We start from the raw sequence: 26883 nt of genomic DNA on the forward strand, positions 1-26883 counted from the left end.
TTATCTCACTAAAAAGTCAGTGTTTCTTATTCCTGCATTCTTTATTACTTCATCACACAAAGGGGGAGGATACTGCAACGGTAGCCCAGGAGGGTTGGGGGAGGAGGGAAGCAATAGGTGGGGTTGTTGCAGGAGCACCCCCTAGAATGGCATGCAGCTCATCATTTCTGCAGGATCTGACACGGAGCAGCTGTGCTCTCTGGTACACTGGTTCTCTAGCACACTTGCCCCATATTCTAGGCAGGACTGACTCTATTTTTAGATACAACATAAAAGAGGAAATGACCTAGGGGGTCATTCCCATTTTTGTCTTTGCGCCCCCGGCCAACCTCAGCGAAGGTCAGCCAGGCGCATCCATGACAGCAGCAGACGGTACAGAAAGGCTGAAAACCCATCATCTCATCACCAATTTACAGTGGCACGGCAGATGGTACAGAACAACTGGTAACTCTGCTATCTTGCAAAGGCAAATGAATGCTGCTGTGTAGCGCTGCAGTACCGCCTCTGTCAGCAGCATCCAGTACACATATGGTGACAGTGACAAAAGGCAAAACAGGCTCCATGGTTGCCGTGCTATGGCGTCTGCCAGTGCAATCCAGGGAAAAAGGGTGCGAAATGATTGTCTGCCGTTGCTTTCACGGAGGAAGGACTGAGTGACGACATTTACCCAGAATCACCCGCGACACTGTTTTTGTACCATCATGCATTGGGATCTCAACCCAGAATTCCAATGGGTGGGGGAGACTGCGGGAACTATGGGATAGCTACAGGATAGCTACCCACAGTGCAACGCTCCAGAAATCGACGCTAGCCTCGGACCATGGATGCACACCACCGAATTAATGTGCTTAGTGTGGCCACGTGCACTCAACTTTATACAATCTGTTTTACAAAACCGGTTTATGTAAAATCGGAATAATCCCGCAGTGTAGACGTACCCAAAGTCTGACAGTGTGACATTTACACACAACAACATTAATGCACTGTTTTCTTTGCCCTGTCAAAGTAAACTGTGTTGAGTTTACATATGCATGTTGTGCAATCATTTCTCAACCAAAAATAACGAAAAACTATATACTAAAAATCAGTTATTTTTGTCCAGTTCCTTTTGCAAAGTGTTGCCATTTTGGTCTGACAAGTTATACCTAGACAGCTTGTTATTTAGGCGGCATCTGTTGTCCCCAAGCCCATTTTTACAAGATGAGGAGGAGGGTTCATTGCCCAGGCTATAGCCTGGTACTGCTAAGCATCGCAGGGTGACTGCTGGCAGAGCTGGGAATCTGGCCACCACGCTGCTCCAGAACTGGAAAACATCCTGGTTCTGCCATTCTTGACCGGCTCCACAGTCAGCCAGATACTCACTCTGTGCTGGAATGCTGGCTTCAAGCAGTGATACATTTTCAAATCCTGTGGACTCACAATTGTCAAGGTGTTTTGCTTGATTTGGCTCAAATACACGTCCTGCACTGAAGTAACTGGCAGGTTGTGAAAGCAGGCGGTTGAGTCAGTGGCCATGTATGACTTTTTTTTTTATTAAGTTTTCCGAGAGGGCTGTTTTGGTGCATGTTGGCATGTTTCAGAGCCGCTCTCTGCCCACACCACAAGCTCAGGCAGGTCATTTTTCACTTGATGAGTATGAACTGTGGGCTCTCCATAAGCTGTAAGCGTGTTTATGAGTCGGGATGCAAACTTTTAGAGCCTGGAGTGCCGTCAGTAACTGCTGAGGATTGGTAAAGAGCAACAATCTCAAACATTTGTACTGGTACGCCCATTCTCCTCTGTAAAAAATGAAATGTAATCCTAAGTGTGTTCAGTGTGATAGAGGTTGGAAGGCAGGCTCCCCTCTACCGTGTGGCAAGTGGTTATGCAGCACATACATTTTAAGATCAGAAGTGCCCATGGTGATCATCTGATTTGCCCTCCACAGGACATAAAAACTTCACCCAGTCCTTCCTGTTTCAAGCCCATCTCTTGTTGATGGGCTACAGCGCATTATTTTTAGAACGACATCGTCCCTTGATCTGAAGACTTCAGGTGAAGGCGAATCCACCCCATTCCATAGGACACACAATAGAAGTAAGGTGCCGGATACTCTTTTCAAAATGACCTGAAGGACTTTGCGTTGATGGCTGTCTTAAGTTGTGCAGAACAACCCCAAGCCACATGGAAGAAGAGAAATGAACTGGTAATTTAAACTGAAACTGGACTGATTTTTTGTTCACAATTTTGAAGATTGCAGAGCTTGCAAGTTGTCATTAGTGGAGGGGAGGGAGATAATTTATCTGATTTTCATAATATGCACCACCAATCCTGGTACTGATGCTAAGACACGTTTTAGCATCTCCTCAAGTCTATGCCTTGATATTTCATAGTGCAGCTCTCTGGGACAAATACTACAAGCTCAGCTGTTATGTCAAAGAAAAAGTAGAAGGCCCAGCTACATTCAGCATGAGCAGTTAGCTCGGAAATGTGCCTTCAATAAACGGTTACATTAGGGTAAAGAAACTGGGTACTTTATTGGCAGGCATCTCTCATTGTTCACGTCCATACTGGAGTTGAGTAATACTGATGATTAACAGTAAAAGGCTGCCCAGGAGGCTGGATGTAAAATAGCCCAGGCTCTGTGTGCAAGAGTTAAAACTTCTCAGCCAGATTCCAACTTTTGGTTTCTTTATTTAACAAACTTGCTGTTTCCCTCCATCTCCAAAGGGCATCATTCCCCCTCCCCCCGTGCAGAGGGGCCAGCACAAAGCTTAGTCAGCGAGTAAGCCCCACTGAAGCCCTATATTACGGGATTATGTGCGTTCATGCGCTGCACAGGTCTTGTGCTGGCCCCTCTGCATGGGGTGGATTTTATGGTGGACCCGATGCTGCAGCACATCGACCGACCTCTACTCCCAGTGACTCCAGAGGATTCAGCCTCTTGCAGGACTGATCTGCAATTATGCACCTTACCACTAGGGACCACGTCCCCTCCTTGATGTGGCTTCACCCCCTTTGAACAGAGGCGACCCCTTTCTGAGTTTAAAATACCAATTTCACTGCACCTCTGGCAAACATCCCGCGACATCCCTTTAATGGCAATTTGTGCTGCAGCAGTTGAGGGCAAAATGCAGCTTAATCAGAGACAGCCCAGAGTCATTTACACAAACTATCACTCTAACACGTGGCAGTATCTTCCTTTAACAGGTTCGTTCCTGAGCTAACCCTACAACAATCAAGTTGAAGCTGCTAGCGCTCCTTCATGGCTTGCTAGGCTGCTGAGTGCTGCGGTGTGTTGCTGCGAACAGAGAGCAGTACCCAGCGGTAATTGCCTTTTCGCTGCTTTGCTGTGAAACATTTTCAGATATGGACACTTGTGCGGAGAAGGGGGTCCGTCTCTCGGACAACCGTTCATCTGTTCATTCAGGGGAAGGCCCCGGTGTGTGTCACAAGGTGGGAACGGAGACTTTCACTCAAAGAGCTCAAGGTAGTCAGGTTCCGGGCCCTGTTGGCCACATGGGTAAAGCAGCAGCTCCTTCCCCAAAGAAGTGATGGGCTCCTCCTGTTGGCCAAAGGACATTGGTTAAATGCCACAGTCTGAAATTAACACAGCTGCACTTAGGGGCTGATTGACAGCCTGTTGGGGCAAGAGACGTCTTTCCATAGACTATGAGCCAGCACAATTGTGACTTAGGCCAATCATCTTTCACTGATATGGTTCGGGCTCAGTTCAAAGCCTGCCAGAGTCAATGCAAGGCTCTCATCGATTTCTGCAGGCTTTGGATCTGGGCCTGTATTGCCTTGAGCGGGCCTCACATCACACTTCAAATGACAAAATCCAACACCCTCAGATTGAGAGGAGCTTTAACACTTGGCTCTGCCTCTTTCTGGGCAGCAGCCTCCTGCCAGCCGGTCACCACTTTGGAGGAGGGACTGTCTTCGCCTTCTGCTGCCCCACAGGTACCGCAAGGCACCAAGCCAGCCGTGATCTACCTCCCCTTGCTTACCAAGGAGTTACAAAGGTGAGCCAATTAACCCAATTACACTGCCCCCCTTCCTTTCACATGCCGCAGTGTCTCGTTCTTCCCCACTTGCTGCTGCTGCTCCTCTGTCTTGCTCTGCTCTCATGAGCTAGTAGCAGCAAATGGATTCTCATCTGTTAAAGCACCGTGCTGGGGCAGGGGAGAATCCAGACACCCAAGGTTTCTCTTTGCTACCAGTGCTGGCTTCGCTAGCAGGAGCGTCTTTTTGAGAAGGGTGGTGCTATTTAAGGGAGTTTTATGCACATCTCATTTAATGTGGGGTGAAATTCACACCAGGGAGAGGGACCGGATGAGGCCTAAGCAGCATTTAAGTGCCCTGTTCTGAGAATGTAGGTGGAACAATCACACTGGTTTTGTGCCAGCTCTCTGCCCAGTGGTGAGCTTCCCTGAATGCCAACAAATTATTTCTCACTGAAATGGGCTTGAAAACAAGTTTTAATACATTCAGTGAGTTGGCGCTGTCAGTAGGAGCTGTACCCTCACCAAGTGACTCCAGCAACGTGGGAGTCCCGTGGAGACAAGATCTGCTTCCATTCTTGCTTTGAACACCAGGCGAACAAATGGCTTTACAAGTTGGCTGTCTAGTCTGATTATCGCAAGCCAAAAACCAGACTATAGTACCCCAGGAAACACCTTCTCAGAGCAGCTGAATGTTTTAGAAGCGCTCAGCTGGTGAAATCCAGTCCTGTGCAGAGGGGCAGCACAAGGCCAGTGGCCCAATAAGCGCCACCTATGTCTTCACGCTAGGACTGACATGCTGCACGACCTGGGTGCTGCACCCCAAACACACACTCCTTCCAGCTGGCCCTCTGCTGACCACAAATGACCTTCATTATCTCCACTAACTGAGACCCTCGAGTGGAGCTTGGCACATGAGAAATGCTGACTCCTGAATCCGAAGCAACGGGAAACTATATTGAAGAGAGGCCCGGCTCGCTTCACTCCACGCTGCTCTGCGCTACCTTTGCTGCATGCGGTGCCTTGCTTTTATCAAATGGAAGGTGATTTATTGCTCTGTAACCCTACAGTTCCCAGCGCACAGTTGGTTCATGGAAGGGAAAATGTAGGGACAGTCCCAAATCATGTACCAAGATTACCAGAAAAGCTGGTTTGCTGATAAACTTGCCTCTGCCTGGTGGTGGCTTTCATTTGCATTAAGGTAGCCTGTGCTGTGGGTTGTGCAACCAAAGAGACAGCCTCTGCCCCAAAGAGCTTTAGGCCAATGCCAAAGATGAATTGTCACTACAAGCATTGAGAGGGGCTCACCTTGTGGTAGTTGACAAGGTCGGCCAGTGTCGAATGCTGCAACTGGTCCACTCCCAGGAAGCTGTAGGAGTTGCTGGAGGCATCTATTAGGAAGTGCTTGCAGCCCTCCGGGGACAGAAGGGAGAGTGCGTAGCCTTTGATTTTCTCACTGACCCGGACCAGAAAGCTCCCAGGCATCGATTTGCTCAGGAGCTCCTCTGCTTGCCTGAGGGTTACGATACCTGCCAAAAGCAAACCAAAGAGCTTACAGGGGAGAAGCAGTTTGGGGGCAGTGGAGGGCTGAATGTAACAATGCTAAGACGGATTCTGTTTTAACCCTCTAAGCTAATCCATAGCATTTACATCATACTATACATCTCAGAAGTATTTCACAACCTAACCACTTTGCTCCAGGCCAGATCGCGACCCAGCTCACACAGCTGGGCTAGCAGGAGCTACACGGCAGTCCAGCTTGCATGGCCAGGTAAGGGCGATAAGAAGAGAGGCAGATAAGTACCTTAGCCAGGGCCAGCTTTAAGAACAGCAGGGCCCGATTCGAACACCCAGTGGCAGTTGGGGCTTCGGTGGGACTTCAGCGGTGGGGGGGGTCTGCTCCGGGTCTTCCGCGGCACCAAAGGACCCCCCCACCGCTGAAGCCCCGGAGTGGACCGCCCCCGCTGCCACCAAAGACTTGGAGCAGACCCCCTCCCCGCCGCCAGGTGAGTAAAAAAAAAGACGCCTAAAGCACAGAGACCTCTTACGCGCGGGGCCCGATTTCGGGGCATCGGCTTAAAGCCGGCCCTGAGCTTAGCTAGCTAAATGAGGCTGCTGTTAAAGTCTGCACATACTGAAGGACATTGGAATTACAGAAGCCCACACTTACCTACGGTTTATACTTCCTTTTAACTGCTTACTCCTCTCCCGGAAACGCTCTGACAGGCCAAGCCAAGTAAAAAGACTGAGCACACGGTTAGGAGAGATGCTCGTGCCTATTCTGTTGTGTACGGAGCTCATTTGTATAACATTCTTGTTACACCTGCAGGGTCTTTCATTGCACGTTAGCTGGTCCTGTTAGCGCTGGCTGTCCCATCAGCCCAGAGAACAACTCCGCTCGCGCCCATGTGCGGTGAGTGCACAACGTGTGGGATCGTGACTCAGGAGATGTCTGTACTGCAGTGAGAGGTGTGAGTGCTGCTCGGGCAGGCCGCTAGTTTAAATCCAGTTAGCATGACTCACAGCAGTGCAGGCCACAAGCAGGTAGCCAGGGTTCCCCCCTTCACTACTATTTTTAGCCACACTACCTAGATTATAGCTAGTGCAGGTAGGGCTGCCCGACTGCAGTGTAAACGTACCAGTAGGTACAATGTGCATTAATATTACATGATTGCAGATATGCTCTACCAAGCAAACGCTCCTCACTGAAGTGCTCATTAAAGGGACCCAATGATATTAACATTGTTACGGTTTGTTGCTTTTGCTTGGTCTAGAATTGTTGGATTAGCTTCTCCATGGCCACCCCACTCACCTCCTTAAGCCAGGACACGTGCTTGGGCTCACTTGTTCCCTTAGTGGTATAATAAATAGAACCCTTGGCTCTTTTCAGCTGCAGATCTCAAAGCAGTTAACGGAGAACAGTTGGGATCTTTAACCCCACTTTACTGGTGGGAGATGGAGACAAAGAGGGGAGACATCACTTCCCCAGGTCAATAGCACAGGAACAGAACCCAGGTCTGCTGAATCCCACGCTAGCTCCCTACTCTTGATGGCACTGCCACCTGCCAAGCGCCCTGCTGAGGCTTAGCTTAGAAAGCAGCACTTTGTGTACAGAATGTGGAAGGTCTTTAGGCCAGAAGTATCAAGCTGTGAATTACATTTGCAGTTTGGGCACAAGTTCCCATCCAGAAGAATGGACTAACTGGGAATGCCGTCCTGGTGGGGTGGGAAACATGCCCCTCCTTTTCTGATAGGCTGTCTCCTTGCTTGGCTTTGTCGCATTAGCAGAGGGGGGCACTGCAGACCCATGGAGCCTGTGTGATTGGCACAACATTTACAAAACAGCTGGCCAGGCCTGACACTCTTGGTTTGAAATCATTTTCCTTCTCCCACGTGGCTTGCCTGCCAAGGCTGATGAGCCCCGTCTGCCTGATTAGAGGGGCAGAGAGGGGAAGTGACTTGGCCAAGGCCCCACCAGCAGGGCTCCCGAGTGCCAGGCCTGCACCCTTTGCACTGTACCATGCTGCCTTGCTGACTAGATCTCCTTGCTGACAGGGACTATTAGCAAAGCACTCTACAGTCACTTTCTTTAATGGAGTGGAAGAGGTTGGTCAAATTTGTTCCTACCCACTCTGGGTCATCACTCTACCCTGCATGCCTCTTGTGCCTTGACACTCTCTTTACGTGGTGTCTATTATTTGTATTGTGGTAGGGCCTAAGTGCCCCAGTCATGGACTAGTGCACCGGTGTGCTAGGTGCTGCACAAACACAGAACTAGCAGGCAGTCCCTACCCCAAAGAGCTTGCAGCCCAAGTGTCCGTACCACATGACAAATCATCTTTTAGGCCCTGATCCAGCAAGGCACTTAGCACATGGCTTTAAACATGTAGCTGCTCCACAGATTTCAAGTGAAGTTGAAGATCCAGCTGAAGATTTTCCACTAGTGGGAGGCTGGTCATGATGGGCACAAGTGAAGGGAAAGGTGCTATCCATGAGTCTGGCAGCAAAGATTTGGCAAAGGGACACTCAATATGATGTGTGAGATGCAGTTTGTACGTGCTCAGTGTGGGTTACCGTTGCGCTCTTGGGGCATGTGCTGTCTGGAGACGTTTCTCAGACCGAGAATGGACTACCTCGGATGGCTTTCCTAAGGGCAGGAGAGGGGCTGGGAAGCTGCGGCACTCACCATGGAACCAGGGTGCTATCCTGTCCGTGGATTTCTCATAACCAGCCCGAAGAGGAAACTGCTCTTCTTTAAACCACCTGACGATGCTCTCCTGGGTGGAAGTGGAGATGGTCCTCTGCACGCCCGGATTCCTGCGGTTCCAAGAGACTTGTGGTTTGTATAGTGAGGTCACACCCCAGAATTCAAGTTCTGTTCTCTACAGGTTGTTCTGCTCTGCTCATCATGGCAGTGTCTGAGGCCCAGAGGCCCAAAGGTATGTAGGCAACTAACTCCCATCAAAACCAATTGCAGTTAGGCACCTAAATACCTTTGAGAGTCTAGGCCTGAGGACCTAAGTTAGCTTTGCCAAAGAGCAGCTGCTTAGATCTTGAGGCATGGATGCTCTCTGGTTAGATGGATTAAAGCTAGCCTAATACGCTTGGAGTCATTTGAAATCACTGTATTATTGGAGCTACCCACATCCATTGAAAGGGGCACTTCTGCCTGGCTTTAGGAGCACATGGAGAATTCTTAAATATACAGCTGGGACATGGACCGGCAGCTAGAGCCAGCTAAGAGAGGATTTATTCCCTCTCCCCTGGGGAAAACTCTGCTGAACACACAAATTTGCCAGAATTTCTCTTTGAAATTCCGTAGATTTTTTGCCAAACCCTCAAGAACTTCATTTTTTTAAATCAAACTTAAAATTGACAAAGATGGAGAGAAAAATTGTGAAGATTTCCACTTCGTCACAAAGCCATTTTCCATGGAGAAAAAAAGCCGAGGATAATTGTTGGCTGGCTCTATATATCCCTCACTCTCAATTGTTAATCAACATGCCCACTGATCTTCCCCCAGGGCCATCGCACTCACACAGCCTGGAGAGCATGGGGCCCTTGCAGCATGGCTGACAGGTCAGTGATTGGGACTATTCCAAACTAAGGGGAGGACAAGTTCCCAAACCCAGGGGGCACCCTGCCAGCTGTTCCTGTCTTGTGGGGCCCCAGCAGATCTCAGCTGCAAGGCGGATCTCTCAGAGGAGATAGTCCCAGGCCATATAAGGTCTGAAAAGTTCAAACCAATTCTGCCAGTGCAGATCCAGGAGCCCCTGGGGTCACATGCTCCCATAACAAACGACCGGCCAAATTCTGCACCAGCTGCAGTTTCCAGGTAGGTTCCAGTCGTGGCCCTGGGCAGTGCACACTTCAGTTGCACATTAACTGGGAGATGGTACATTAAAATGGCTGGGAGTCCTGATACTGTCGGGAGAACACGCACCCTTCTGTGCAGCCCCAAAACAAATCCCTATTGGAGATGGCAGCTGCTAACCCAGCTCTCCCCAGAGGGGAGCTTACAGGGCGGGAGAGGGTCAGGGGGCAGTATTTCCCGCCAAATGGAACGTGGAGGGAGCAGACGAGGTCCCAGCAGAGCAGCCCGCAATGCTGAGGGAGGCTGCCCATTTCAAGTGAGAAGTGCAGGGCTGCGTGTCTGGGATCTCAGAACAAAAAAGAACCCAGACCGATGGCTCTCAGTGGCTGTAGTCCCAGAATCCTGTGGCATTTTGGTACCAATTAGTGAAGTCGGCAAGAGTGTACCAAGCACCCATCGGCCGAGCTCCATGGAAGTCAAAGATCCTTTCAGTTCACTGGGCTGCCTTTTACAGAACTTGCTGTGGATCTGGCCCAACGTGTTGCACAGCCCCAAAATCTGGGGCTGCCTGTGGAATCTGAGGGAATACGCTGGAGTCACTTCAGGGGGAATATTGCCACGGGAGCCCAAAGCATTCACTTTACTGAGACGGGCTGCTGGAATCATGGGGTTTACACCAGCTGACACTGATTTGTATCCTTAATTAAATACTTCAAAGAGACGAAGTCATTATCTTCGCTAATAAGGAATAGATCTGTCATGTCCATAGCACCTTGCCTTGGAAGAGCATGCAGCGCAGACGGATCGTGTCTGATGAAAGGTGTCGTGGTAGTGTATGACGGTTACTAATCTCTAAGGCCTAGGAACACCCCTACCATCCCCGTCCCACAACAGAAAGATCCCAGACCCATTTATCACTGGGGGCAGTTCTTACCTGTGAGGCCTCCCATTGGCTACCCCAGAGTTTAGGGTTTTAGGCTTGGGTGGAAGGGAAGGACGAGGGGGCAAGCTGCGCGCCTTGCTCCCAAAATTCTTGGAAACTTCGGCTACCTTCCCTTTGCGGATCCCTTGCAGAGACAGCCTGTTGTAGTCGTCCCTGGCCTGCTTTGCAATGGAGCGTCTCCTCTCATCAGCGGCTTTGGATTTCCTCACTGGAACAGAAGGGAAGCTTTGAAACCCACTGCCCCTTTACACACCCCCCAGGCTCGCTGAAGCTAAGTAGTTGCCTATTTCATATGGGCTAGATCGTGCCCTGAGGCCACCTCTAGACCCAGCTCCTCCCCCATCTCCGGTTCTCTCCTGAGGACACCTTGGTTGTGCAGTAATGGGCGCGGGGGGGGGGGGGGTGCAGACAGATTTCGTTACTGGTAAGGGAGGGAATGACAGGAAAAGTTTGTGCACCACTGCTGTATAGTCTCTCTCTCATGCACACGCACACACAAACACACACCAGCGGGGGATTTAAGGGCTGTTGTAGGCTCTCAAACTACTTTTGAAACTGACTAGTTTCCAGGGCAACGATGACCTTGGTAGCAGTGCACTGCTGTGTAGCGCTGACTCCAGAGCTGGTGGAACATAGGGTGAAAAGCGCCAAGCTGGGATACAGTGGCATAAAATGCCCCGGGATAGGACTGATGTCAATGGTATGCTACCGGGGATGGGTGAGGGCCAGTGCAGGCATCTCCTGGGGGTAACTAGTCACCTAAGTAGCCCCTGATTTTCACAGATATGGCACACCCAATTGGGAGCTGCTAGATACTCAGTACTTTGACAATCAGGCCAGTTATTTAGTTGCCTTGGTACGGCCTAACTTTAGGGACCTGGTTTTTAAAAATCCTAGCTTGAAGTGAGACATATTTGTAATACACCATCACCATCTCCTGGACACCCAGGGACACCGCAGCTTCTGGCCCTCAACCACTAACCGTAGGGCAATGCCCCCTCGCAAGGCACAGCAGGAGACACCTGCCCCAGAGCACTAGCAGAGTTCAGGAATCAATATGGAACCAGAGTCCTAGACAGCAGGGGCAGCTCTGCCCTGCCCTACAGAGCCAGCCCCCAAGACACACTGCAGGGCTGAAAGTATCCAAGCACCTTCCCAGCCAAAACTTCTCAGAATTTTTTGTTCCATGAATTTTTTTGACAGTTTGACCTTCTGCTTCAATTCTGAATGGAAACTAATTTCAAAACATCCATATTTCCCATGGGACAAACCCCCCTTTCCTAACCACCTGTAGTCTTCATGCTATAGAGCCGGGTGACACTGGGCCATCTTGGCTATCTGGTGACGTTGCATTAATCAAGAGAGGCCCCGTACATCAGTCAAGTGACCAGCTCCAATTCCACAGAAGAATCAGACCAGTTAAAGGAAGGGGAGACACCAGCATCTCTTACAGGATTCCTGCCACTCGGGATCGTCCTTGTCCGATTTCTGCCCTGACTCCTGGGCCTCCTTCCGGTCGGTGTTAGTGTGCAGCGCCCTCTCCACAGATGCTCTCATCCCTCCTGGCCTCCTCCTTGCTAAATCCTTCCCCTGTTAGGAGACAATGTGTGTACTGCCTGGTGCCCAGCTTGGTTCCTGCTGACTGCCTTTAGCAGTCTCTGGACTCCAGGGATTCGTTTCTTTAGGGTCTCCTGTGAAATAAGTGGGGTTCCCCAACACACCGACCCTCCCTCCTCCCCACTACCTGGGAGCCCAGAGCTTCTGGGGTCCATTCGTGGGCAAGGGCTACGCAGATCATCAGGCCAGGGCAGGCTGAGCTCAAGGGGTAGGAAGTGACATGAAGTGACTCTGAAGGCCAGATCCTGAGCTGTGGCCAAGGAGCGCTCCGGGAGGGAGGGGAGGGGGGGTGTTTTATCCTCGGCTGGCTCAGGACCAGCTCACTCCTCCACACAGACCAGAGCAGCTGCCAAAGACCTGCGAGGCCCCATTCCGGGGCTCACTGAGACCTTATAATATCCTATTGATTCTTGTTTCACTCACACCCCGTGACATTGCCAGCTTTGCTTTAAGATCCTCCTGCAACAGGTTCAGAGCAGCTTGTGGAGGAGAGAGAGTCTGGAGTCAGTCTGGAAAAGCTCTTTGGCTGTATCTGCCCTGGGCACAACTGGACATAGGAAATCTATGAAGCGTTAACATGATGCAATGGCCTGTTGGACAACAGTCCGTCCCCTGCTACCGTCCTGAGTCCCAGTCTTGGAAAGCGGAGATTGGAGGGGGCCAGAGAAGGGCAGGAGCTATTTTATAGCACGACTGTCTGGCAAAACTGTAATACTGCGAAAAGTGAGGTTATTTAGCTTGGAGAGGAGAATTAGAGGGGACTCTGCTGCGATGACGGGTGTGCTGAAAAAGGGCCAGCCCTTCCTTTGCGAGCCCGAAACCTGGGCTGCTAGCTGCAGCGTGAGGCCGGCAGTTTGAGGATAAAAGGCATTCTGATGCAGTGTAGAAGCAGTCAGTGGAACTCACTGCTGCAGGGGTTTCAATCACGGTGGGCTCAGACGCTGTCTTTTCCTTTTCCCCGAGGGTGCTCAACCCCCGCTTGCCCCAATGCCTGGCCCCCATTCTGCCCCTTCCCCCAAGGCCCCATCTTCGCTCTGCCCCTTCCTACCCCCCACTCCGCTTCCTCCCTGAGGCCTCCGCCCACTCACCTCCCCCAAACCCCTCCCTGAGCCACCAGACAGCTGTTTGGTAGTGGTTCCGCCCCGTATTGACTGTTGGGAGGTGTTGCGCAACAGCTGATGAGCGGGTTGGGGAACAGCTGTGGCTGATGGGTGCTGAGCATGCACTCTCATTTTTCCTGAGCACCCATGGAGGCGGTGCCCTGCATGGTGGAGGCCAGAGACATTATGCCTGTCTGGGGTGGGACAATGGTTCTTGCTACCTAGCTTTTAAGAGAGCTATTATGCCGGCTGTGGGTCCGGAGGAGCCACCTAGGCTGGGTGAACGTCCCTGGCCAGCTCTGCCTGCTTGAAGGGCTGCAGAGCAGAATCTAGCCCCCTGCCTGGGCGTGTGAAAAGCACGCGGGCTCACTGCTTACCTGCTGAAAGTCGTACTTCCTTGTCTGAGCCTTGGAATCGGCCAACATCTGCTGCACGTCTCTGCCTTTACTGGGAGCAGCCTAGACGTTCAATGGCAAACAAACCCAGTGTTAGCATTGGAGTTCTTCCCATTCCTCCACGGTCCGTATACACGTCGGCCCAGCTCTGGCCCCCGTGTTGAAACATCATGCTGGAGGTTCGTTTAAAATCACACTCTTTTTAATATCTCCAGATAGTAAGAATGCGGTGGCCCTTTTAATGCCCGTCTCACGGCTGGTCCCTGGATGCACTGCTTCCCTCTTGGGAATCTCACACCCGTCATTTATTCCAGACCCTGCAGTTCATCATCACATGGGATTGGTCCCCACTCAAGACCGAGGTTTGATTGTGCTAGGTGCTGCATGAAGTGAGAGACAGTCCCTGCGCTGCTGAGTTTACAGCGTAAAGAGACAAGAGAGGCAAAGGGTGGCTGACAGACAGAACCAGCATCCCCATCTCAGAGATGAGGAATTGAGACAGGCAGATTAGATGACTCGCCCTGGGACACACACGGACTGTGTGGCAAAGATGGGACCAGGCCACAGCTCTCGTGAGCCCCATTCCAGTGCCTGAGCCCCAAGCCCAGCCTTCCTTTCTACTGCATCTCACTGAGACTGGGGCGACCCTTAGTCCTTACACCGCGTGTGGTGGGGGGGCGGGATTTGAGGACCTCACAACCAGAGCCTTGGACACCCCTGACTTCTGACTTAGAGAGATAAGGAAGAAGGGACCCCTGCAGCCCGAAAGAGCGCTGCACGTATGTGAATGAACCCCCTTCTGCATTCTAGAGCCCTCCCCTCTGAATCCAACTCTCCTGCAATAGCCTCTATAACCAAGGCCTGCCCATGTCAAGGCCTGGCCCTCCTAAAGGCAGTGGCTCTGAATGGAGAGGAAGGAAGGTCTTGGGGTTAGGACTCGGGAGACCCAGATTCAAGTGTCTGCTCTGCCACCGACTCCCTGTGTGAGCTTGGGCAATTCACTTAGCCCCTCTGTGCCTCAGCCCCCCAGTCATGCAATGGGGATAACAGCAGTGCCCTACCGCACGAGCTACTAGGAGGATTAGTGTGTTGAAGAGTGCGAGGTGCTCAGAGCCTGTGGTGACAGGGACCATGTCAGTACTATGGATCGATAATTGGAAACCGTTGTCTCTGCTTGCTGAGAGAGTTTGCCAGCAGCCAGAATCCCGGTTATCGAGCCGCGTCATTGTGGGTTTCTTGCACTTTGAGACAAACACAGCTGGGTTAATCTCTGAACCCTCCCGCACAGAACTGAATGTGCAGGTCAGAGCCACCTTCATTGGCGTGGGCGATAATGCTCTTCCGGAACTCCACGGTGGGACTTCCTCAGAACCATTATTCCCCCTTAAATATTGGCCCAGGCGCCTCTCCCTGCTCTGCTCAGACAGAGTCATGGAAATGGAAAACATGCACCTTTCCCAGGTGAAAAAACAACAACAAAATGCTGAGATGGAGTTACGGATGCAAATCGTTCTCACGTCAGTTATTAGAACAATGGAGATGTAAAAACCAGGACAAGCCTTAGACAGCACAATGCCCATCCCACATCTTGGCCTGTGTCTCATCTCAGGACTGACAGTCTTAGGAGTTCAGAAAACATTGAGGGGTTTGACAAATCATGAGAGTGTCTTACAAATCACAAGATTTAAAAAAAATTGGGGGGGGGGAGGATTCTTTCCCTTCTGGTTTTTGAGCTTTTAGTGATCATGTTTAAGCTCCTCTCATGAGAAACAGAAATCTCCTTCAGTGAGAAAATACAGCTGAGCTTCTCACCTAATCCCATGACTCCAGAGCTGAGACTAAGAAAACCACCACATGTTGGAAGACTTGAAATAAAACCCATGAGAGCTGGCAACACTGAGGTCATCTCATGGATGCCTTGCTGTCAACTCAGGCTCGATGTGGCCAAAACCAAGCCTCGAGTTACCTTGCTGTTCTACACTGATGACAGAGCCACATGTGGTTTTAGATACTTGCAATTCTACAGAACAGTAACAACTAAGGACCTAACCCAAACTCCACTGGACTCAATGGAAGTCTTTCCAGTAACTTGAATGGCTTTTGGCTCAGGCTTTAAGCATGCCAGCGATGTGTGTGGATAATAGATATTTAGCTCAGCAGCCTGTTCAGGAGTCCCAGACTGAGAGATAGTGCTCCATTGTGCCAGGCAGTGCACATGCACAGAGATGAACTGAGAGACAGTCCCTGCCCCAAAGAGCTCACAGTCTAGACAGACAGACAGACAAAGGATAAGAAAGGAAGTGCCTCTGTGCCTTTATACTTACACACAACTATTTCAAATTTGATGACAATATATATCTCCAGATCAGTGGCACTGCTATGGGCACCCGCATGGCCCCACAATATGCCAATATCTTCATGGCCGACCTGGAACAACGCTTCCTCAGCTCTCGTCCACTCACACCCCTTCTCTATCTACGCTACATTGATGACATCTTCATCATCTGGACCCATGGGAAGGAGACTCTGGAAAAATTCCACCATGATTTCAACAGCTTCCACCCCACCATCAACCTCAGCCTGGACCAATCTACACGGGAGGTCCACTTTCTTGACACCACGGTGCAAATAAGTGATGGTCACATTAACACCACCCTATATCGAAAACCCACCGACCGCTATGCCTACCTTCATGCCTCCAGCTTCCATCCCGGGCACATCACACGATCCATTGTCTACAGCCAAGCACTGAGGTACAACCGCATCTGCTCTGACCCCTCAGACAGAGACCAACACCTACAAAATCTCCACCAAGCATTCTCAAAACTACAATACCCGCAAGAGGAAATAAGGAAACAGATCAACAGAGCCAGACGTGTACCCAGAAGCCTCCTACTGCAAGACAAACCCAAGAGAGAAACCAACAGGACTCCACTGGCCATCACATACAGCCCCCAGCTAAAACCCCTCCAACGCATCATCAAGGATCTACAACCCATCCTGGACAATGATCCCACACTTTCACAGGCCTTGGGTGGCAGGCCAATCCTTGCCCACAGACAACCTGCCAACCTGAAACATATTCTCACCAGTGACTGCACACCACACCATAATAACTCTAGCTCAGGAACCAATCCATGCAACAAACCTCGATGCCAACTCTGCCCACATATCTACACCAGCGACACCATCACAGGACCTAACCAGATCAGCCACACCATCACAGGTTCATTCACCTGCACATCCACCAATGTAATATACGCCATCATATGCCAGCAATGCCCCTCTGCTATGTACATCGGCCAAACTGGACAGTCTCTACGGAAAAGGATAAATGGACACAAATCAGACATTAGGAATGGCAATATACAAAAACCTGTAGGAGAGCACTTCAACCTCCCTGGCCACACTATAGCAGACCTTAAGGTGGCCATCCTGCAGCAAAAAAACTTCAGGACCAGACTTCAAAGAGAAACTGCTGAGCTTCAGTTCATCTGCAAATTTGACACCATCAGCTCAGGATTGAACAAAGACTGTGAATGGCTTGCCAATTACAGAACCAGTTTCTCCTCTCTTGGTTTTCACACCTCAACTGCTAGAACAGGGCCTCATCCTCCCTGATTGAACTGACCTCGTTATCTCTAGCTTGCTTGCTAGCACACATATATATACCTGCCCCTGGATATTTCCATTACATGCATCTGAGGAAGTGGGTATTCACCCACGAAAGCTCATGCTCCAAAACGTCTGTTAGTCTATAAGGTGCCACAGGATTCTTTGCTGCTTTTACAGATCCAGACTAACACGGCTACCCTCTGATAAAGGAAGTATTATAATCCCCATTTTACAGATGGGAGACTGAGGCACAGACAAACAAAGTGACTTTCTCATTACCACAGAGAGAGAGGGTGGTATGGCTCGGAACAGAGCCCTGATCCCCCAAGTCCCATGCTAGTACTTCAACCACAAGACTATCCTTCCTCTCAAGAAGATTGCTCTCCTGAGACAAACATAGACAAAAGGAGCCTTTAAAAATCAAATGGCTTTTTCCAGTTCACGTTTCAATTTATCAAACACTGGCCCCATTCAGCACAGAGTCCTTGCAACCCCCACCTCATGAAGTTAGGCACTTCTGAGCAGTGCTAGGAGAACAGAAAACAAGAACCTGAGCACAATCCCAGCTTCTCTCCTTTTTAGCAGCTGTTATCATATCTTCCTCCTTCCTTTTGGCATCTGCCCCACCCAGGGCTCCTGGCTGAGAATGCAGGGACCATGGTGCAGCCGGTTCAAGGAATGTTTGACTTCCTCTGTGAAGACACCAAGCAGAAATTTTGGAATAGAATCAATAGCCTTCAGCCTTCCAAACTACGGGAAGGAAATTACATGGCAGTGAAGCAATTCCACAGCCCAGCAGCAGCTCACAGAGATGAGCACTATGTCCATGCTCCTGGGGCTGAGACAATTAAAGTAATCACTCACTGCAGTTAATTGTGCACCCACATGCAGGCAGATACCTGTTGGCATAGAAATCACTCCCGAATATCAGCTGCAGTGATGAGCGTGAGGCTGCCCACCCGAGCTCTCACGGGACCATCCCAGAGCACTGTAAATAGATACTGTTCAAAGGCCGTATTTTCAGGAGCACCAGCACAGGGTTGGAGTTAGAGCAGGGGTGGGCAAACTATGGCCCATGGGCCACATCTGAATCATGGGACCCTCCTGCCCGGCCCCTGAGCTCCTGGCCCGGGATGCTACCCCGGCCCCTCCCTTGCTGTCCCCTCACCCCCCCCAGCCTCAGCTCGCTCACTCCACTGCCAGCGCAATCCTCCGGGCAGCAGGGCTGTGAGCTCCTGGAGCAATGCAGCTGCAGAACCTGGCCTGACCCAGTCTCTGTGCTGCGTGGTGGTGGTGGTGTGGCGGGTCACCGGTCTCCAGGCAGCGCAATGAGAAGGCAGGGAGCAGAGGAGAGGGGTTGAATAGAGGACAGGGGAGTTCAGGGTGGTGGGCAGAAGGCGGGGGTGTGGATGCTGGTCGGAGGGGAAACGGGATTGGACGGGGGCAGGGGTACCGGGGGGCAGTCAGGAAGGAGGGAGAGTTGGATGGGGTGGCAGCGGGCAGTCAGGGGTTCCAGGGGCAGTCAGGGGACAGGGAGAAGGGTTGGTTGGATGGGGCAGGGATCCCAGGGGGGCTGTCAGGAATGAGAGGAGCGGTTGGATGGGGCAGCAAGGATCCGGGAGTGGTCAGGGGACAGGGAGAAGGGATGGTTGGACGGAGCAGCAGTCCCAGGGGGGCTATCAGGAATGAGAGGAGGGGTTGGATGGGGCAGCGGGGATCCGGGAGTGGTCAGGGGACAGGGAGCGGGGTGTGTGGATGGGGCAGGGGTCCCAGGGGGGCTGTTAGGAATGAGAGGAGCAGTTGGATGGGGCAGCGGGGATCCGGGAGTGGTCAGGGGACAGGGAGCGGGGTGTGTGGATGAGGCAGGGGTCCCGGGGGGCTGTCAGGAATGAGAGGAGGGTTGGATGGGGCGGCAGAGGTCCGGGGGTGGTCAGGGGATAGGGAGAAGGGGTGGTTGGATGGGGCAGGGGTTCCGGGGGGGCTGTCAGGAATGAGAGGAGGGGTTAGATGGGGCGGTGGAGGTCCTGGGACAGTCAGGGGACAGGGAGTGGAGGTGTGCGCATGGGGCAGGGGTCCCAGAGGGGCCGTCAGGGAAAAGGGGGGGTTGGATGGGGGAGGAGTCCCGGGGAGGGGCAGATAGGAGGTGGGGGCTGGGCCACAATCCCTCCCCTAACCAGCCCTCCATACAATTTACGAAACCCGATGCAGCCCTCAGGACAAAAAGTTTGCCGGCCCCAGGTCAGTGTGCATGTGGCAGCAGGGCTAAGAGGGGCTCCTGCATGCTGGGAATCAGGGGGCGTCTGAAGCCCCCATGTTATCCCTAGTCTGCAATCTCTGCCATCTGCAGATGGCCTGGAACAATGCAGGTGCCCATGGAACCCCCTCCCCTGACTGCCGTGTCAGAGCAGGTAAAACAAACCAACCAGCTCCTTTCCCCAGCTCTCAATCCCCCTTTATCTAAACTGATGGTCAAGGTCATCTGTAAATCATTCGTTAGTAGGCAAATCCACTCTCATGATTTGCATACAATGTTAGCAACCAAGCTTCCCCATCCCCCCACCAAGGGGCCAGACCCAACCGAAGATCACTTGGCAGCCTCAGATCCTTTCCCAGATGGCTCAGGCCTTATCTCCTCAGGGAGACACCCTGCTGCCCTGCCTGGGAGCTGAGGGCCAAGGCCAGCATCTTCAAAGGCCTTGTCCAGGAGGCAGCCCGGCCGCATGATGACCTCCTGAGGTCCCTTCCAACCCAAATATTCTACGGTTCTATGCTCACGTGGAGGAGGGCACAGCCACGGGCAGCTGGTAGAGGAGGCAGCAGCCTGCCAAAGGGATTCTCAAGAAGCAGCTCGTTGGGGCCCGTGAGCCAGCCAGCAAACTCACCAGCCAGGAAGGCCGAATGAAGCTCCCCGGGACACTTCAGTCCAAGGCTTGTTCCCCAGGGTTGGCTTTATTTTCGAACAAGAGCAAATGCTCCCAGACCACTGGGTCACCCACTTAGGGCTTTCCCAGCTTCCACCACCACGGACAGGAGGGCCACACCCTTCCCAAATGGTGCTTCGCCCACACATCGCTCCCTGCCCCCGAGGTAAGAAGCCATACATCTGACTCCTTATAGGCCATGTGCTCCCTCCCAGGCACGTGGCCTGCGACTCCAGTGCCCAGTTTTAGGGCCCAAGCCCAGATCTTCCTAGATATATTGGCATAGATATTCCTAGGTATAAATCAGTGGGAATTAGGGCCTAATTACTTGTGAGGATCTAGGCCCAAACCCTAACAGACACAAGCACCCAAGACCCAGTGCCTCTCTCTGGATGTAGTGTGGGTGGAAGGAGGCTGTAGAAATCCCCACAGACCGCAGGGGAGAAACACACAGAACTTTGCTCCATTCCAGCTCTCCCTTTTAGCCGGCGCTGATTATCATCTATTAAAAAGCACCTTCCGCCTTAGCCACCGGAGGAGCCACCACCTGAGTAACTGCAAACCTGTCCAACTGGCTCCTGGGGCCGGGGCCGAGTGCTGCCTTACCTGGCTTCCCCTGCTCCCTGCTGAGCCCTCCGTGCCTGGATTTCCTCGCAGATCACATCGTAAGGCTTATCCGACGCGTGCTCGCCCATGACCCAGACCCAGACTTCGCTGTCCGCACCGAGTTTCCACTTCACCGACTTCCCGTGCGCTGCAAGACAAACACTCAGGGCACCGGGGGGCAGGGATAGCTCAGTGGTTTGAGCATTGGCCCCCTCTAAACCCAGGGTTGTGAGTTCAATCCTTGAGGGGGCTATTTGGGGAACTGGGGTAAAAAATCTGGGGATTGGTCCTGCTTTGAGCAGGGGGTTGGACTAGATGACCTCCTGAGGTCCCTTCCAACCCTGATATTCTATGCTCATGCCCCTGAGACTGAACATACCCCTGTATTTACACACTCCAGTCATCTTAGTTTTCAAATGACACCTCTCCAGGTGTATTTTGTACAAATCGCTCGCTGATCAACAACAGGGTGAAATGTGTGTAGCAATGTTCCATGGAAAGTTAGGAACATACGCTGAAATCGGGACTGATGTATGTTTATCAGACCAGTCTGGGGAGGGGGTAAACTAGTTTCTCAAAAACAAAGGACAAGCTGGCGCCTCTAGCCAGCTGTCATCAACGTTAACTGGCAATCATCTGTCAAGTGGCAGCGAAGGGCGGGGCAGGAACAGATCGATTTGCATTTGAACAAACAACATGGAACTGCCTTCACCACAAGACCCGTATCTCCACCCTCACAGCGAGAAGGAATTTTATCTAGCGGTGACCCTCAGGAAAAGGCATTTCAAAGGGTGACTGAACTATAAAACATAGGGCCAAACCCTCCTCCTAAGGTATTCTCTCTTTCTCTCCCTCTCACTTCCTCTTTCACCTAAGATGACAAAGGTACCTGGGAATTTGATCAGCCCTGTTGCTGGGAAATGTGAGAAGGGTTTCACCTTGAACTAATCTAGCTGGTTTAGTTACTAGAAAGTGGTTTATCTTTATTTCCTCTAGGAACCATTTATGACTGTAATGCCTTATACTCACTCACAATCTATCGCCTTGTAATTAAATAAACTTGTTTTATTCATTAATCAAAATGAATCCAGTGTTGTGTGTAAACTGAGCTGTTTGGGTGATTCCAGTTACAGTACCAAACTGGTGTACGCTGACCCCTTACAGGGGCAATGGACCCTAACATCTGGACTGCCCAGGAGAGGGCTGGACAGAGGACAATGCACATTTTGGGGGGAATCTGGGGACTTGGAATGTGTTGGGGTCACCCTGGAGGTGGTTAGCAAGGCTGCTGGAAGCTGGACTGTGGCTGGTAGGTTATGGCTCTACACAGACACTCAGGGTGTGACCTGCATGCTGTCTGGCTGTGTGTGTGGCACCCAGGTTGGGAGCAACAGCAACAAAGCATTTGCAGCACCCAAGCTTGCAGGGCAGGGGGTGACAACTCCTCACTACTTCAGAATGTGATACCCCCAACCCTTGGTTACCCAGGGGCTAACTGCTTGGCAGGGGGGCAGGACAGCTGTTCAGAGGAGGAAGCTGCTAGCAATTTGATATGATTTGCCAAGCTATATTCAAAAAGCCCTCTCAGTTTGAGCAGCAGCAGCCTGAGTCAGATTCGGGTCCCCTCCCCAACAAGTAGGGCCTTACACCACAAGCAGATAGACTTGGGGTAGATAGTCAATGGGGCTATTTGTGGAGTAGGGAGTGATCCCAGATGCAGGGCGCAGGAGCAGACCACAGAGGAGACAGTGTGGTCTAGTGGATAGAGCACTGGACTGGAACTCAGGGGACCTGGACTGTAATTCCAGCTTTGCCACTGGTCTGCTGGATGACCTTGGGTGAGTCACTTCATCGACTCGTGCCTCAGTTTCCCCATCTGTGACATGGGAATAGCTACACTGATCTCCCTTGTAAAGCACTTTGAGATCTACGGATAGAAAGCTAGATAAGGGCTGGGGTTGATGCTTATTTTTATGTCCTCCTGGTCATGGACTCCTCCCCTCCAAATCATCTTCATCAAATTCTCTCCCATCCCATTCATGTCCCCTTCTCTGGGGCTCTCTATAACCCTGCCCACTCTGAGGAGCTCCCTGTGGCTCCTGAAAGCCCATTTCTCCTACTTGCTAATTCCAGGACAGCACCTGACGGGAGAGTCTGGCCTGGGGAAACAGAGCTGCTCTCTCAGCTGCTAAGACCAGTCTCAGCTGCTCCCTGCCCCCGTGACCCTGAGGCCTCTGGGAAGCGGGAAGGCAGTGGCAGGGAGAGGTATTTCTAAAGGAGGGCTGCTGCAAATGCAAAGCTCAAGGCCACCTGGGCTAGAGAGCCTCTTGAACACTGGGTGTCCTCCTCTCCTGTGACAGACATGCTCCCCACCCACCCATACAGAGCTAGATAGTGCAGCCATCAACCAGCCCATGCTGACCTGCTTCAAAAATCCTTCAACCATCTGGCTTCCTGAAGAAGAGGGTCAAAAGTAACACAGTCCATTAGGCTACACACGGCCTGACGCCTGCTACTGCTTCAGCCGAGAGCGTGGGGCCTACAAAGCACGGCACCTAGTTAATTATTTCTGTTACAGTAGCACAGGAGGCTCTGTTGTGCGGGGGCTCTGCTCCAAAGCGCTCCGTCTAAGCAGACAAGGGAAGCATTATGGGCCCCGTGTTACAGGCAGACATATTAAGGGATTTGCCCAAGGTTACTGAGCGACGGCTAGGACTTGGGCCCAGCTGTTAGGGACAACAGTGCAGCGCCTGACTCCCTAGCCTTGGCTGTGCTCATTAGCCACCTCCTCGTAGAAAGATTTTTTCCTGCAGTAACCCTGGCATCCCCCCCTGGAGCTGTAATTTGAGCTGTAACCACTTTTCACCCAACAGCAGGTTGCTTGTAACCAGGCACAGCTGTATTTACCAGGCAGCAAGGCCAGCGCTGGGGAGGCAGTTACCTTTCCTCTGGGTCACTTTCTTCGCTGAGTTCTTGTCTGCGGCAGCTTCTGTCTCCTTCCACCGTCTGACCTGCTCCTGCCTCATCTTGAGGAAGAGGATCTGTTTCTGCTCCTCACTGAGCTCTGCCAGCAGCTCAGGATCGATGTACATGTCTGCCAGGATCTGCTGCAGCATGGCCGCGGCTCTGGCACATCAGCACTCCTGGCAACACGCTTCGAAGACAGGATTCTCCTTCCCAGGCCAGGTACAGCCGCACCACCAACAAAAAAATCTCTCCACACCCAAAGCAGGCAGCAGGAACTCAGACTCACCATGGCAATTATAATCCCATCTCTCCACCTATATTAGCTCAGACTTCCTGCACAGATTGAAAAAAGTAAATAAGTAGCTTGCAACCTCCATTATGATTCACGGAAATGACAGGAGATCTGAACTTGCTGGCAGAGCTTAAAGAAACGCCCCGTCCTTGATCGTCCAGGGATGAATTGCCAAGAGTTATAGTGAGAACATTCTTTTTCTGCCCCAGTAAATTTCACTGATACTATGTGGAAACAAGTTCCCTGTATCACAAAAATCAGAGGTGTGGCTTACTTTGAGCTAGGCAAACATGCCATTACCTGGTAGGAGAGCAATGACCCAGTGAATCTACAACTTCCTCTCCCTCTCCCTCCACAAAGAAACTCCTTTGGGAATTGACTGGTACACTCCAATTTGCCTAATACAGAATGGGGTGACATGGAGGTTTTGGGAACCTGCTCTGCCCACAAAATCTCTCAAGTTACAACTTTTTTCAGCTAGATGGGCACCAGCAGCATAGCTAGTCCATCTGCCCCAGCTCTCACCAGGACTGAGCCGGCCAGGGTGACCCCCAGGCAGACAAGGCTGGAGCCAGACAGAAGTGGGGAGCGATGTGGGAAAGACAGGGGAACACATTAACAAACTCAGTGGGCACAAGGAGAACCTCTTTCTCCAGAGAATTGTGAAAAATATGTTTGATCTTTGAACGCTTTAAGGGCTCTCCTCCACACTCACGAGGCGTCTCCCTGCCCCACACCGCAGCCCCCTCCAGGACTCGCTTCCTACGCCCTGCCTCAGTGGTTCAAATGATAGGCAGCATCGGAGCCTTTCAGAGCAGCTGGCAGGCTGCTTCTTGACCCACACGCACTAAGACTTTGTCTTCTGAAAGGTTACCTTGAGTTTGCAACCCAGGCAAGCGCTCAGCACAAACTCGTCCACCCCCTCTCATGCCAGACACCCACCGCAAGTGCTCTGCTTCAAGTACTGCTGGGAGTCAGTCAGTCCCCATTTGGGAGTCAGATGCGTTTGCTGAACGGTCCCTTTCTTTTTATCAGACCTGCCAGACGTGAGAAGGAAACAAGTTCCTTACCTTTCACAGCCACCTCTTGAGCTAGCTGGGAGAGGCTTGCTGGCCTCGTAAGCAGGCGATATAGCCCATAGCCACAGGACTCCCCGATGTTTTGCTTTTATTGCTGAGAGGAGGGACTTGGCCAGTTAGGCACCAGAGGACATCTCAAGGGCTGGACAGCATCCTGTGTGTTCCAACCAGGCTCAGATCTCCCAGAAGCTCTGCAGGTGGAAGTAAAACAGTATCTCAGCTTCAAAGTTTTGTTTTCAAAACAAGGCACTGGTCAGCTCTCATCCGGAGGGGTGTGTCCAATTATGCTCACCCATGTCTGAGCCAGGTGGATTCAAGCCAAAACAGGTACAGAGCACGTCGACGAGGCTGCGCAGGGGAACGGAGAGTCCGAGGAGAGGCAAACAGCTTGGCTTGTGCAGCCTAGCAAAACGCAGGCTGAGGGTCAGCTGTACAAATACAGCAGAGAGGGGTAAACCCCGGGGAGGAAGAAGAGCTATTAAATGTAAAGGACAATGTTGGCACAAGGACCAGTGGGGATAAGCTGGCCATGAATCAATGTAGGCTGGGCAGTGAGCAGGCTTCTGTCCATCAGAGGAGTGAGGGCCTGGCACAGCCTCCCCTTAGGAGCAGTGGGGCAAACGACCCCACTAGCTTTAGGATGGAGCTGGATACGTTTATGATGGGGATTCATGACAGGGCTACCTGTGAGCGCAGGTGACTGGATTCAGTGACATAGGAGTGGCTTGGAACTCCTGGGACCTTTTTGTGATGGGGTACCCATCCCACACATATGGGGAACCCGCCCAGTGGCTCCTGGAGGGTCGTCCTTGTCTAATTAATGATGAAACCCAGCGGGGGTGGCTGGATGTGCTACAAGCAGAGGAAGTTTAAAGCAGAAGAGTGGCAGGGAGAAACCCTGCAATCACTCTGTGGATAGCAGGGAGTGAGGAGACTCGTAGGCATGGGGAGACAACTGCAGGGTGAGGAGAAAGCCCAGGGAAAGTCTCAGTAGGAAGTCGCCCAGGAAAGTACCAGCACTGGTGGAGTGACCCACGACTGCCTGCCCTAGGGTTCCTGGAGTGGATCCCAGCATAGGACAATGACCTGGGTTCTCCTACCAGCCACTGGCAGGGTGCTGTGCAGGCCCTCAAAAGGGGAACTGGACTGCAGGGCCCAGAATGAAGAGTAGCAGCACAGGCAGAGGGCTCAGACGTTTGTTTTCACTGTACTGTCTGTTACCTCAGAAGGACTGGGACTAACTGTGACCGGGCCAGAAGGCTAAGCCACGAAAAGAGGCATCTTATGTGCCCCTCCTCTGCTGGGCAGTTCTGCCCCAAACTTGTTCGATTGGGCCGCCTCTGGGGCAGAGTGCTTCCGTGGGGTTGGCGTCCACCATCCCGGTGTCCCCATTCACCTGTGACCTCACACCAGACATGGTGACCAGCTGAATTTAAGCCGATTAGTCAGTGGAGAAAACAAAGTTAAGCAGGAGTCCCTCAGTAACAGCAAGGGAAGAGGGTAGGTTGTGTCTTCACTGAAGCACTACAGTGGCGCAGCAGCTGCATATTAAGTGTGGCCAAGCCCGGGCACAAGACCAATAGTTAACAAGTACCATAAAGAAACACTGAAAAGAACTTTGAAGAGAAAGTTCAAGAAGGCGTGACACCGTTAAGCAGCAAACAGGTGAGGTCTGTGCAGTCCGCCCAGTGAATTCCAGCCAGCGGGTTTGGTTAGCCGGCCAGCCCCAGTCGATGAATCCCCTTTCCAACCCTAGCCCTAGGCCGGGGAGCCCTACTGACCTAAATAACCACCTAAGGAAAAGGAGCCCTTCCTTTTGTAATCCGAATGCTAGTATGGACAAGCCTCCTAACACGACCCCTAACCCTGTGACAGGAAACCATATTCTTATAACCCTAAACCCAGATGGGGAACCCTATTGACTCCAGCCCTAACTGTAGGCCGAGAAGCCCTGCTGATCCCAATTCTAGGCCCAAGTTGAGGAGCCCAACACTTTGTAACCCTACACTGGATCTCTACTGAACTAAACTCTAGACTGGGGATGCCCACTA

At 51.8% G+C, this 26883-nt stretch overlaps 1 protein-coding gene across 1 annotated transcript; it reads right to left on the reverse strand.

The window, feature by feature from the left end:
- Positions 1-705: 705 nt before the first annotated feature.
- On the reverse strand, positions 706-25570 carry SH2D4A (SH2 domain containing 4A). The gene is made up of 11 exons (XM_050945037.1): positions 25125-25570; positions 24824-25023; positions 23436-23794; positions 20495-20642; positions 17518-17659; positions 13335-13415; positions 11692-11830; positions 10232-10448; positions 8170-8300; positions 5292-5512; positions 706-3544 (listed from the first exon to the last, which is right to left on the reverse strand). The coding sequence occupies exons 3-11, from the start codon at positions 23608-23610 to the stop codon at positions 3452-3454; spliced, it is 1347 nt and encodes a 448-aa protein (XP_050800994.1). The 5' UTR covers positions 23611-23794; positions 24824-25023; positions 25125-25570; the 3' UTR covers positions 706-3451.
- Positions 25571-26883: the final 1313 nt, after the last annotated feature.

The sequence above is a fragment of the Gopherus flavomarginatus genome, chromosome 3 (assembly GCF_025201925.1).
Source record: "Gopherus flavomarginatus isolate rGopFla2 chromosome 3, rGopFla2.mat.asm, whole genome shotgun sequence".
In the NCBI taxonomy this organism is placed as follows: Eukaryota; Metazoa; Chordata; order Testudines; family Testudinidae; genus Gopherus; species Gopherus flavomarginatus.

Excerpts from the sequence above, each read along its gene's own strand:
- SH2D4A (XM_050945037.1), bottom strand. The coding sequence starts at position 23,610 with ATGCTGCAGCAGATCCTGGCAGACATGTACATCGATCCTGAGCTGCTG. Across the intron at positions 17,660-20,494 it reads CAGGGAGCAGGGGAAGCCAG|AGGAAGTCAAACATTCCTTG; the intron begins GTAAGGCAGCAC and ends GTGTCTTCACAG. Across the intron at positions 8,301-10,231 it reads GCCAATGGGAGGCCTCACAG|GAATCCGGGCGTGCAGAGGA; the intron begins GTAAGAACTGCC and ends TTGGAACCGCAG.